We start from the raw sequence: 12,044 nt of genomic DNA on the forward strand, positions 1-12,044 counted from the left end.
CCTATAGAGATATTTTATATATTTAGTTATAATTTAAGATGTTTTATATACATTTATATTTTAATATATATTTTATACTATTTTTATATGTTTATATATTTTGATATATAACAGATATTATATATTTATATAATATATTCATATTATATTTTATAATATATTATTTTATCTATATCTTATTTATTTATATATTTATTTTATTTTATTAATAGTTTTATTATTTTATTTATTTTATTAATGAATTTTATTTACTTTATAAATAAATAAAATTAATTTATTTTATTAATTTATTAATAAGGCATTTTATTAATATTTTATTTATTTTTGATTTTATTAATAAATAGAGCGTTTTATTTATTGATTTATTTTATTTATTTTATTAATTTTATTTATTTATTAATAAATAAAACATATTATTTTATAAAATACTTTATTTATTAAGTGAAATGCTTTGCAGCCAGCCTTTTTGCTGCTGATCCTTTCCAAAGAGAGGCCCAGCCCAGCAGCAGTGTGATCTGGGGGTTCCTGGAGCAGCTCCCAGCTGCAGCCCGTCCTGCTCCAGCCCCGCTCCCAGGCTGACGCAAACTCAAAGCTGAGTTTATAAACCGGGATCTTTGCTTGTGAGGCTGCAGTGCCCTGCTCTGGTGCCTGTTGCTGCACGCCTGCCCCTGTTTGTCACCCTTGCAGCAAATCAGTGCCTCTCACAGGGATGTCACTCCTCCTTCCATTGTCCTGGCCCTGCAATCATTGCCATATGACACTTCAGTTCCTCCAACTTCTGCAAGCAACAAGCCCACAATTTTTGGCAATAATCTGATTGATGTAATTAGCCCAGCTCACCACCTACACCTGATTTTTTTTTTCTTTTTCTTGTTTGGTATTTGTTTATAGGGGAATTGAATCTCACTGGAGAGCTGCTGGGACCATCCTCCTCTTTAGCCACCTCTTTGGTCCTGTCCCAAAATAATGCCTTTTTCCCCTTTGCTCTGGAAGGAGGCGGATGTGAACTCCAGTACAGCCAGGACATCTGTTTTTCCAGCTTTTTGGAAAGCAGGTGGAATATCACTGGGTTGGAGAAACAAACACTGAGTTCATGGATCTGAGAGCACCTGTAGCTTGAGAGAAAGGAAATAAAAAATCAACAGGCAAAGAACCAGGACAGGGAGAGTTAAGGGGGTAGGTACCCTGAGAGTGTGACCTGGCACTTCATTTTTGGGATTAAAGCATCCCATGCCTCAGTATCTTTTGGTGCCACAGCACCAAAAGTGCTTTGACCTGTCCAGGGGCTGGTCTGGAGTGATACATGGAATTTTTAATTTCCCTGGAATTTAATTTCCCTGAAAACAGGAAATTTTAAAGCCTGGGCCATGAAGAATTAATCTTTGGTTGGGAAATTGTGGTGAGACAGGATGGGAGCTCTGGGTGAGGTTCAGGAAGAGAGGAATGGGTTTAGGGTGGGTGGAGAACACAGCTTGAGGAAGGTGTTGGGATTGTTGGAAGGAGAGAGAGAGCAGCTTGAAGTGAGTGAAAGGGGATGTTAAGATGGAAAACATGTTAAAAGGCTGAGGAAATGTTGGGGATATTGTGGAATATTTGTCACTTTTGGGGAAATGCTGAATTTCAGGAAGTGAAGGCGTGGTGGATGTCAGCCTTGGGGAAAAGAAAAACTGATATAAAAAACCTGATATAAACCCCACAAATCTGCAGAGCCAATGCTTTTTTTGTGGTTAAAATTTGGTAGCTGTGATCCTTTCCTCTCTGCCTCTGGGTAAGAAACAAATAAGTGCTAAAACATGACAAAGCTCAGGTTGTGGTCACTGCAAATTCCTGCAGCACCTGGGATTCCTCGTGGCCTTGAGGACAAGCTGTGGCGGGGGCAGTGAGAGATTTTGATGACTTTTTGGTAAATTAAAGGAGATTTTAGGTAAATTAAGGGAGATTTTTGACTTTCTGGTAAATTAAAAGCCAAAAATTTGGTTTAAAGAATGGTCTCTGCTTTTAAAGGTGGTTGTGTGACCCCTAAGAAAACCTGGGCAGAGCTGGTAGAGGAGAAGTGATGGGAAATGTAAATATAGGTTTTACTGGTTTGTCAGAAAGCTGGAAGTTAATAACAAATAAATGTTTTTTTTTAATCCAAAACATGAAAATCCCTTATTTTTCCCATTTCTTTTTGTAGTGAAAACAGCAAAAGCACAATAAAAAAAAAAAACTAGTGTTGATTCCACTGAAAAATAGTTTTGGTGGGGAATTTTCAGCATTCTCTGGGCTTAGTTTTTGGAAGGAAAAGGTACCTGTAAAATTGGAAATGGTAACTTTGATCCTTTGGAAAAAGGGTTTCAGCTTCCATTCACTGCCAGGCCTTGTCCTGCCTGGAGAGCAGCAGTGTTGGGAGGTTGTGCAGTGGGACAGGGAGGGCTTTGGCACTGCTTCTGTGAGGTTTTCCCTCTTATTTCTCTGTTTCTGAGACCTGCGTTTGTACTTCTGGACAGCAAGGGCATCCTCTGCAGGATTTAGTGGGATTAGGACCATTTATAACATTCCACTTGTGTCCTACAGAAACCTGCACACATCCATGTGTGTGAATAAATAATACATGGTATTATATATCTATATACTAAAATATTCTCTTCTTGTATTAATACTTTAAATAATGCAAGGACATTGCTCTTTTTCTTGTTTTCTTTGTTCTTTTTCTTCCAATAATCCAGAGGACACCTCTCAGCATCCTGAGCAAAGGTTTTGTGGGTGGCTGGGTTTTTGTGAGCACTAAAATTTGGGATAAGTGAGTGTGTTTAAGGTTGGGTTTGTTTTTGTTTTGGGTTGTTTGTTTGTTTGTGGTGTGGTTGGTTTTTTTTTGGTTTTTTTTTTTTAGGTGTGGTAAAAAATATTATTAAGGTCAAATACTTTTGAAATAATAGAGAACAAGACCCTCAATTGGAAAAGAATAGCCTTAGAGCTTGAATGAAATTTCATTTTAATTTAATGGAATAAGTTGCAAGTTACATAATTGGGTTTTGCAATAGCTACTTATTAATATTTTAATCTTAAAATTTAGGATAAGTAACTGCTGTGATGTGTAGAAGCCAAAATTATTCCATTCTGTAAGAAAAGTTGTGATTGATTTTAGGGCATGGGACAGCATTGACAATCCTGGTTTTGTATCACTTATAAGGTGATTATAATTATTGAAATATTCTGTGTGCAAGCAAGGTCAGCTCCACAGATTTACATATGTTAATACCTGAGCTCAATCAGGCCATACACATTTATATATATATATATATTTATTTATTTATTTATATAAAAAAGTGTATTTCATGTCTTGCCAAGCGAGCTATAAGGGGAAATGTTTTCAAAGACTTTAGCAATCTTAGAGTTCTCTGCTTTATTTCTAAACCCTGCCATTAGTGGCTTCTGCAAACTGGATTTGCTTCTTCCCAAAGCTGAGGGATACACACGGTAATTTTGAAATCTAACCTCTAAACACAGCCTGGCTCCTAATTTTCCTAAGTTAAAAGTGGTTTAGATGCCTGAGCATCAAGCCGACTTAAAATTGGCATTTTTTCTTTAGTAATCTCTCTTTTTTAAATTTTCTTTTTTATTTCTTATCCTCTCATTTCTCCTATAGGAAGACTATAAAGTGATTTTTTGCCCTGCTAACACAATGTCAGGGCATGGCAAGGTTTGCACTTCACTGTTTGCATCTGGAGGCTCCGGTGGTGTTTGAGACTCTTTGTAGTTCAAGTTGAATTATGTTTGTGATTATCATCAACCCTTCAGAAATTTAAATTAGTATGCAAATACCAGAAAATATTATCAAGTTTCTAATTAGCACATAACAATTTTCCCACCCAGATAAACTAGATTTATCTGTTGTGTGCTTTAGCTGCATTTTTGAAGTGTTCTCAGCCCAGCCTACGAGGACAAAAAGAGAAAAACACCAGCAAATTGAGAGCTCCAAGATACCAGTGAGAAATGGAAAATATTCTTGATAAACCAGAGGCCTCACCCAGCACCTCTGTGCCTGTTTTATATATTCACCCAGAATTAAATGCGAGGTTTTTTGCTAAAAAAAAAAACAAAACAAAAAAAAAAACAAAAAAAAAAAACCACGCCCAAAACAACAAACAAACAAAAACCCCCCACACCTACAAGGGAAGCTCTGTATGTGCAGGGTGGGAGACAAATGGTTCCTGCTGCTGAGGGAAGGTTTTCGTTAACCAAAAGCTTTTTGAGTTGATAAAAACCTTGGAATTTTCTGATCTGGTATGAAATAGCTGGACCTAAATCACTCAGTATTTACAAACAAGTGACCTGAAATGTTATTTATCACCGCAGTGAGATGCTGTTTGAAATCTGGGTGTCTTTAAAGAAGTGAGTAGTACAGAATAAGAACTGAAGTACAGAATAAGAACTGCAGTACAGCAAGGCATTAAAAAAATAATTTAAAAAAAAGAAATTTAAAAAAGTCCATCTGCCAGTCCAGACAAGCCATCTATTCCTGGGCCCTACCAGTGCTTGCAACTCCAGACACTCTTAGGCATCTCTGTGTTTTTGCTTTCCCTGGCATTTTGTTCTCTGGGGATTCCAGTGTGAGTTACCCAGCACTCTGTGACACTCACACACTCACAAACTCATTTCCTCACTAGATGATGCTGTGCTTGGGATTTTTAAGCAGCATTCCCTACGTTTAGGTTATGACAAGAATGATAGGAGACACAAATTCTTTCGTTACAATTTTGGGTGTAAGCTTCCTATTTCAGGCTTGAGAAGCTGCAGTGATAATTAAAAAGGCATCTTTTGTGTTCTATAATGTCTGGCACATGGCTGAAACCTTTAACTAGGGGACAGGTCAAACAGGAATGCACCAGCTTGAGCTCAGAGATGCCCTTCATGATGGGGCTTTCTTTAATTATTGATTCATTTTAATTATTCTACCTGATGGGGCTTTCTTTAATTATTGATTTATTTTAAGGGAACAGGTAGTTGGGCATGATTAAAATCTATTTGTAATGCAACTTTATGATTAAGGAAAAAAAGTAGAAGAATGCACATAGGAATGATGTGTGTTTTTATATCTTCTGTTTTCTAGGGCAGCTGTGAGTGCTTAATGCTTTGTAAGAAGTGTGTAAAGTTATTTTTGTGGTATCTGACTCACTGAGGGAAGAGTTGTGTTTGTGGATCCCAGAGGCACAGCTGGGAGATTGCTGCTTGCAAGGAACTTGAAATGTCATTTTCCTTGTCATCCATTTCGGGGCTTGCTGTGTGTTCAGTCCATTTTAACTGTGTTTCCTCATCACACCTGAATGGATTTCAAAGTAAACCCCTCATCCTGCTTCAAGGGGAATTTTTGTTTTGCCTTTTTCCTGTGCAGTGCACTCTAACATATATAAAACCAGGGATGTTGAGAGCAGCTTTTCCCACCCACTGCCGTGGAGTGCGTGGAAAAAGAAAAGCCTTTTCCTTCAGGCACGCCGCCACCCAGCAACCCTCAACTCGAATTTGCTCTTTTCTTAGGGCAAGAAAAATGGTAAAACCTGTTTTTAACAGTTCTTGCTTTATTCCTCCACCTCCTCCTCAGTGTGCATTGAGGATTCAGTAGGTGCCTGTCTGACCTCAGGAGCTGCAGCTGATAATTATCGACTCAGAAATGGAATTATGCTGAGCAGCCTGTGGCCACACAGACACAGCAGAGCGTGTCCCACTCTATAAAGACTATTTTTCTGGTCACTGTTTCAATAGTTGCTCTCTGCTGATGATCTTCACGGGTGGAATTGCAGTTGCCTCCCATCTGTGGGGTTGATTCTCAGCCAGTGTTGCCATTTTCCCCCGGAAGATGTTGTGGAGTGCAGGCACCAAAGGAATTTTATTTTCTCAGGCTCTTCAGCACTGCCTGAGGCAGCAGCACATGTGAGAGGAGAGGGTCGAGGAGGGCAGAGAAAAGGCACAGAAAAAAGCAACTCCCTGTATGTTTGTAATGCCCTAAAGCAGCTCAGTGTTTGTTCAAATGCTCTAAAACCCCTACAAACTCTCACTGTCAAATCTGATATCACAGACTTGATATATTAAGGATTTTCCCTACAAAAATCCAGATGAATAATACAGAGTTGTAAGGATTTACTTTTATATTAAGTGGTGGTGATTTACAGTGGTGATTTACCTGCTCTTTTTGCTTTCCTTACTTTGCTTTTTGTGCCTTCAGAGGAGGTGAGACATTGCCGTGTGCAGGCTGGATTTGCTTTCCGAAGCAGATCCCCGGGGGGCTGACGGCTCTGCCCTGCTCAGTGGGATGTTGGAGTAAAATCCCGTCAATCCCACGGAGCCGCGGCTCTCCCCTCACCTCTAGAGGCTGCTGTTGTGTTAAATTAAAGTTCAGCGCCTTGTTCCCAGCGGATCCCAGGGCTGGGATTCACTGCAGGCAGGGAGGGCGCGATCCTAGAGGAAATACTGCAGACAGTGAGGCACAGATGCCTCAGCCCGGCTCTGGGTTTGCAGAAGGAACTGATGCAAAGCAGCGTTTTTTGCCAGCCATCGATGCGCTGATTGTTGGTTTCAGTTCAGTGGAAGGTCTCAGAACATGAGCAGCAATCTGAATTGAGAATTTGCTGACAGGAACCAAGTACTTTGCAGTGACCCTGTCAGCTTTTGAGGTTAATGTCTGCTGGACTTGGGTTTGTTGAGCTGATAAAATTTTCTTTCAAAGAAAGTTTTCCTAAGAGTGGATTTTGGGTTTAAAATGTTTACATTGATAATTCCCTCCCCCCACTCTTTCACTAGGCATTGCCTTGTTTGCAGGATTCTGATTTTAATTTAGAAGTTCAAAAAGCTCTTGGTGTTTGGTACAGTTTATTATTATTATTTATTGTGAAGCATGCTCATTATGCAACACTTGACAAGTCCAATCAGAGTTTGTACTGAAATGCTGAAAGCCATTCACCTAACAGGGATCATTACTGCTAAAAACCTGCACACCAGTGACTACTGGTCTAATAAAGAAGAATTAACTCCTTTATTAGTGTCTGGACAGCACTCCTGAGTAGTCAGTGGTTTCTGGACAGCACCCAACCATGCTTTTCCAAACAGCTTGAAGAAATATGTAACTTTGAATATAGAGAATTCAAGTTGGACTGGGAATTATAATGTCCATGTGCACCCCTGTCTCATAGAAAACTGCTCTAAAGGAGTTTAAAAAGTGTTTTCTCCCTCATCACCTGCACCTCCAACAAAAATCTAAGTATTTTAAAGTGAAAAAAAATCAAATACTTATTTTCTTGTCCTTCCCAAGCACCCAATAAATGTGTTGCATTCCTGTGAATTCAGGGATTCTCTCTATGTTAAAAACTGTACATACCAAAATATTGTCCCCAAAATTGGTGAGGAACCTGCATTTCATGCTGAAGAAACGTGCCTCCCCTTTTTTTTTTAATGTTTATTGTTTTTATTGTTGTTTGTATCTTAGAGGGCTCCAATTTCTCTTGATGTCTTTATTCGATGGGTGTTTTAATTTGATGGATTGGTGTAGAACATCTCTGAGTATGCACAGTATGCAAAACTTCTCATGCCCTGCTTAAAAACCACCATACACTACTGTTTATTGAAGATGTTTCTCTTTGTAGAAAGTAGCATGGGCTGCTTTGGTCTGCGTGGTTGCAACTTTTGTAAAACAACTGCAACTTTGTATTAGATACCATTCCAGAAATGTACTGTTACCTCAGCATTGTGTATCTGATCTGCAGTGGGGAGAAACGTTTTTTATGTTCTAGGCAATCTTCCTTAGAATATTCAGTAGACACCAGCAGTAAATTTAAAGTAAATTTAAGCTACCTGTTCTTGCTGAAATACCCAGAGCATTCAAGCAGTGGCTCTCAAAATGCCATCACAAAGTGTCACTCTGTCATGTCATCCCTTCCCCTTCTGTAGCAGAGGGGAGAAGTTCTCAGGGTGGAAAATGAAGTTTTTACTCGTTTTTTTACTGCACACAAGGGCAGAACCAAGAAGATTTCCCATCCCAGATGGGCAGGGATGAGCTGTGCTCCAAGATGAAGAGAGCAGAGGGAAAATTAGGATTCCATTAGCTTTTTTTTATTTCTCTATTCGTATCAGCCCGAGACTTGAGGCGCTGATGAGCCGCAGGAAATGCTGATGCCCATCGGTTCCAGCCGCTGCCACCCGCCCAGATGTTCCGCGGTGTCCGGATGAGTGGCACACATCTGTCAGAGCTCTGGGCTCCGGGCTGGGGCTGCAGAGGGGCGGGCAGCCCCAGCCTGAGCTGGGGCAGCTGCAGCAGCACCGGGCTCCCCGGCTCTGCCATCCCAGCCGCGAAAGAGCCAGAGCCCGCAGTGTTTCACCACTTAAAAAATCCCATCTGGCTGTGCCCTGGTGGAGATGTGGCAATGCGTGCAGAGAGAGAAACCTTTTAAAGTATTTATATATAAATACATACAGGGCCAATGGCCATTGCCTCACGCCTCTTATTTTGCCTCCCTCATTCCTGTGATTCCATGTTTCATTCCTGTGATGCCACGCCGCGATTCCACGGCTGCCGTTGCCGCATTTACTGCTCGCGGTGAGGCGCTGGGGCCGCGCTGGGGAGCGCAGCGAGGCCGAGCTCGCTTCGAGCAGCAGGCTCGGCCCCCGCGCCCGGAGGAGGCCCCTCAGCGCCGCTTCCTCCCCTCGCCGCCCTCTCCTCCTCCTCCTGCCGCCGCTGTTTCCTGTGCGAGCGGCTCTGACGCGGCCGTGCCCTCCCTCCTTCCCCCGCTCCCGCCGGGCCCTGCGGAGCACAAAGCGCCCGCGGCCGGCCGGCGGCGCCTGCGCGGGGCGGGCCGGGCTCTGAGGGCAGCGCGCTGGGAGCGGGGCCCGGCGGGCAGTGCCGGGCACTGCCGCTGTCAGCGCCGGCGCTCGCAGCAGGCTGCGCCCTCCTCCCTGCCTGCCCTGCCCCGCCGCCTTCGCTTCGCTTTTACGCTCTTATTTTTAATTTTTTTTTTTTTTTTAAAACTTGGGAGAGCCGTCGGGAAGCCGCCGCACGGCTCCCTCCCCCCGCCCCGCAGCGCGTTCCCCGGGCTGCCGGAGCCCGCTCCCCCTTCCCGACCCGCTCCAGGCTGGGCCTCTGCTGGGCTTGGGGAGCCGGGAGCGCCTCGGCACCGTCTGCCTCCCCCGCCCGGAGCCGCTCGTCTCCGCCAGCCCGATAAATGCTGTTTATGAGGATGGACCTGTTGAACTACCAGTACTTGGACAAGATGAACAACAATATCGGCATCCTGTGCTACGAAGGTAACAGTGCCTGGCCGCGGGAGATCAGCGGTGCCCTCGCACGGGGAGGGATGGATCCCTTCCAGGGACGGATCCTCCTCCGAGCGCTGCTCGCTGTTGTTTGTCAGCGGGGATGTTTTTGGAGATCGCCAGTGCGGGACGCCCCGCGGGCTGCTCTCAGAGCTTTGTTACAGGGCAGGGATTTCTTTCTTTGTGATTTTTTTTCTGTTCTTAAAAAAAAAAAAAAAAACAATCCCCCATAATCAGCGTTTTCAGCTCTAACTTTCCTTTCCCTGGCCGGCGGCACTGCTGGCACTAAGGGCCGGGCGGGGGTTGGTTTGTCCGTCTGGGGTTTGTCCGTCTGTCCCAGCGCCGCGGGGCTGGGCCGCGGCCGGACACGCGTGGGCCCGGCCGGGCCGTGCCAGGGCCGGTGTCCCCCGGGTGTCCGCCGTGTCCCGGGTGTCCGGCGTGTCCCGGGGCCGTGGCCATTGTCCGGCCCCCGGCGCCGCCCCGGCCTGACACAAGGCCCGCAGTGTCCGGCGGGCTGGGGCTCGCCGCCCTCCTGCGAGCCCTGCTGGGAAGGCGCCTGAGGTAACAGGGCAGAATCGGTTCGTTCATCTGCGCGGGGTTTTCTCTACGTGCGGCTGCGAGAAGCGGTTATGGCTTGGCTGTGCCTGGAGAGAAAGGCACCACTGAGCTAATTCGGCTTGGCAGCGGGGCTGGTTTTGCTGTAGCCGCACACAAGAGCCGCGAAAAGCTTTTTTTTCTTTTTTTTCTTTTTTTTCTGATTCAGCAGGAACGCTTTCCATGTTCGTTCAGAAAATAAACTTGCTGGAGTTGTCAGGAAAGAAACAATGAGGAGCGTACACAAGCCAGGGAGATAGCAGTTCACAGTGCTCAGAAAAAGGCCAGGCCAGAACGCAGGCAGCTGAATCTCACTTTGGAAATTACAGTCTCTCCTATCCCTGAACCAGCATGGCCACATTTCTTCCCTTTAGGAAGTGGAGGGGCTCCCTGTTGTACTGTTAGTAACTTTGTTTCTCCTTTTTTCCTGCTTTTTCTTTCCTGTGCAAATATGTATATATTCACTCGGATTGAGCTCTTTTACAGAAGATTGAGCTGAAAAATACAGAGCTGGGGTTCCATGAAGTTGAATTCCCTACTTCTTTCTTATCCCACGCTTTCTTTGTTAGAGCAAGAAAACTCACTCGTTTAAAAGAAAAAAAAAAAAAAGAAAAACAACTTCCAGGATCCTTTAACTTTTTCACGTCAGGATCCTTTAACTTTTTCACATCAGGATCCTTTAACTTTTTCACTGCAGTAATTAGTGTTTTCTTTGGAAGCAGTTGGTAACTTCTGATGAAGACTGTGGAGTTTTATGCAAAGCTTTATTTATGTAATACATTTTTCTGAGCGTTCTGTTCACTAAGTTTTGTTGCTCTGTAGTTTTGGCTCATTAGTTCAATTCATTGTAATTATGCCTAATATTTATGGAAGATTCTCTTCAGGCCCCTTTTTATTCCCCACCCTCTTCTCCAGTAATTGTTATTTAACCAGATCTTAGCTTTAATAGTTCAAAAGCAAAAGAACAGCTTAAGGAATACACTCCGCTGGAGCAGTTTTTGTTTAGGTTAAACATCTGTTGCTATTTTCCTTATTCTGGAAGTTAACATTTTTAACACTAAAATAAACACACACAAAATGAAGAGAAGAAAAGCAAAACTTCAGTGGTGTTTATAGTGAGGTGTTTATATCCCAGTGGTTTAAAAAGTGTAAACACTGGCAACATCTGCTCTGAACTCCAAGGGTGTTTTAGAGATGCCTACAGATCTTCCTGGCCTCTGCCATAGTATTTATTTTAGAAGTGAGTTGTGTCAGCAGTGATGGATCTTGTCTTTCCAGGGACACTGTTGCAGTAGTAACTGCACTGACAACAAAACGCCCTCTCAAGCTCAGTTAATTAGGATTTACAGAAGGCCACACTTGAACTACTTATAAATTGATGCCTTCCTGAAAAGTGCTTCTGAAGATGCAGGATAAGATAAAAATAGGTTTGAAATTTCAGAGGAAAGAGTGATGGGCCTGTAGGCCACAGGAAATAGATGGGTTCCTTGTTCCTTTGGATTCTCTCTGGAAACATTTCTTGTTGGGTTTTGAGATGATTTCTGTGCTGGTGAGCTATGTCAGCATGTTTTATGAAGTTTACTGGTGGTTTTACTCTTCTGGCACTGCAACTGTTGGAGTTGCAACAGCCTGTGCATCAGAGATGTGTTGATACCTAAGAAACAGGAAAAGTTCCTCAAGTGTGTGCATCTGGCAGCCCTTTAGTTCCACATGGAGCAGAGGAGTGTGATTTGCATCCTGAGAGGAGTCCTGCTTTTTCTTGCCCAGCAAGAGTCCCAGATAGCAATTTGTTATCTGTGAGCTGCAGGCTGCTGAGTTAATGCCAGCCCTGGAGAGCCTTCCCTGCCTGGGAGGGGCAGGAACCTCCCAAGAACCTCAGCTGTGCCTGCATCTCACTCTGCTCCTGAATTGTGCCATTCGTGGTCACACTCCAGCCATGGAGTTCCTAGCATGGAAATGTTGTGCTGTTTAGTTCATTCAACACATCTCTGATTTTGGAAACAAGTGCTGTTTAGTTCATTCAACACATCTCTGATTTTGGCCTCCTGTCTGGGGGAAGAGAAGAAGTGGTGATACCATAGATGGGATCTGCCCTGTGGACAGCAATTTGTCCTCCTGCTGGGGCTGGGCTGGGAATGGGAGAGCTGGAAGTTCTCCCTTTAGCTGTCCAA

The 12,044-nt window shown here is 43.6% G+C and overlaps 1 protein-coding gene across 2 annotated transcripts in view; it reads left to right on the plus strand.

The window, feature by feature from the left end:
* VGLL4 (vestigial like family member 4) overlaps positions 1 to 12,044 on the plus strand; it is a 77,235-nt gene that overhangs the window by 23,192 nt on the left and 41,999 nt on the right. Inside the window, exon 1 of one of the 2 annotated variants that reach the window (XM_064432215.1) lies at positions 8,743 to 9,270. The exons of the other annotated variant lie outside the window; for it this stretch is intronic. Coding sequence (XP_064288285.1) covers positions 9,189 to 9,270 — 82 coding nt within the window. The 5' untranslated portion in view covers positions 8,743 to 9,188. Of the gene's footprint in view, positions 1 to 8,742; positions 9,271 to 12,044 lie in introns of those variants that run through there. 2 annotated transcript variants of the gene reach the window in all.

Source organism: Passer domesticus, chromosome 9 (genome assembly GCF_036417665.1).
Source record: "Passer domesticus isolate bPasDom1 chromosome 9, bPasDom1.hap1, whole genome shotgun sequence".
NCBI lineage: Eukaryota > Metazoa > Chordata > Aves > Passeriformes > Passeridae > Passer > Passer domesticus.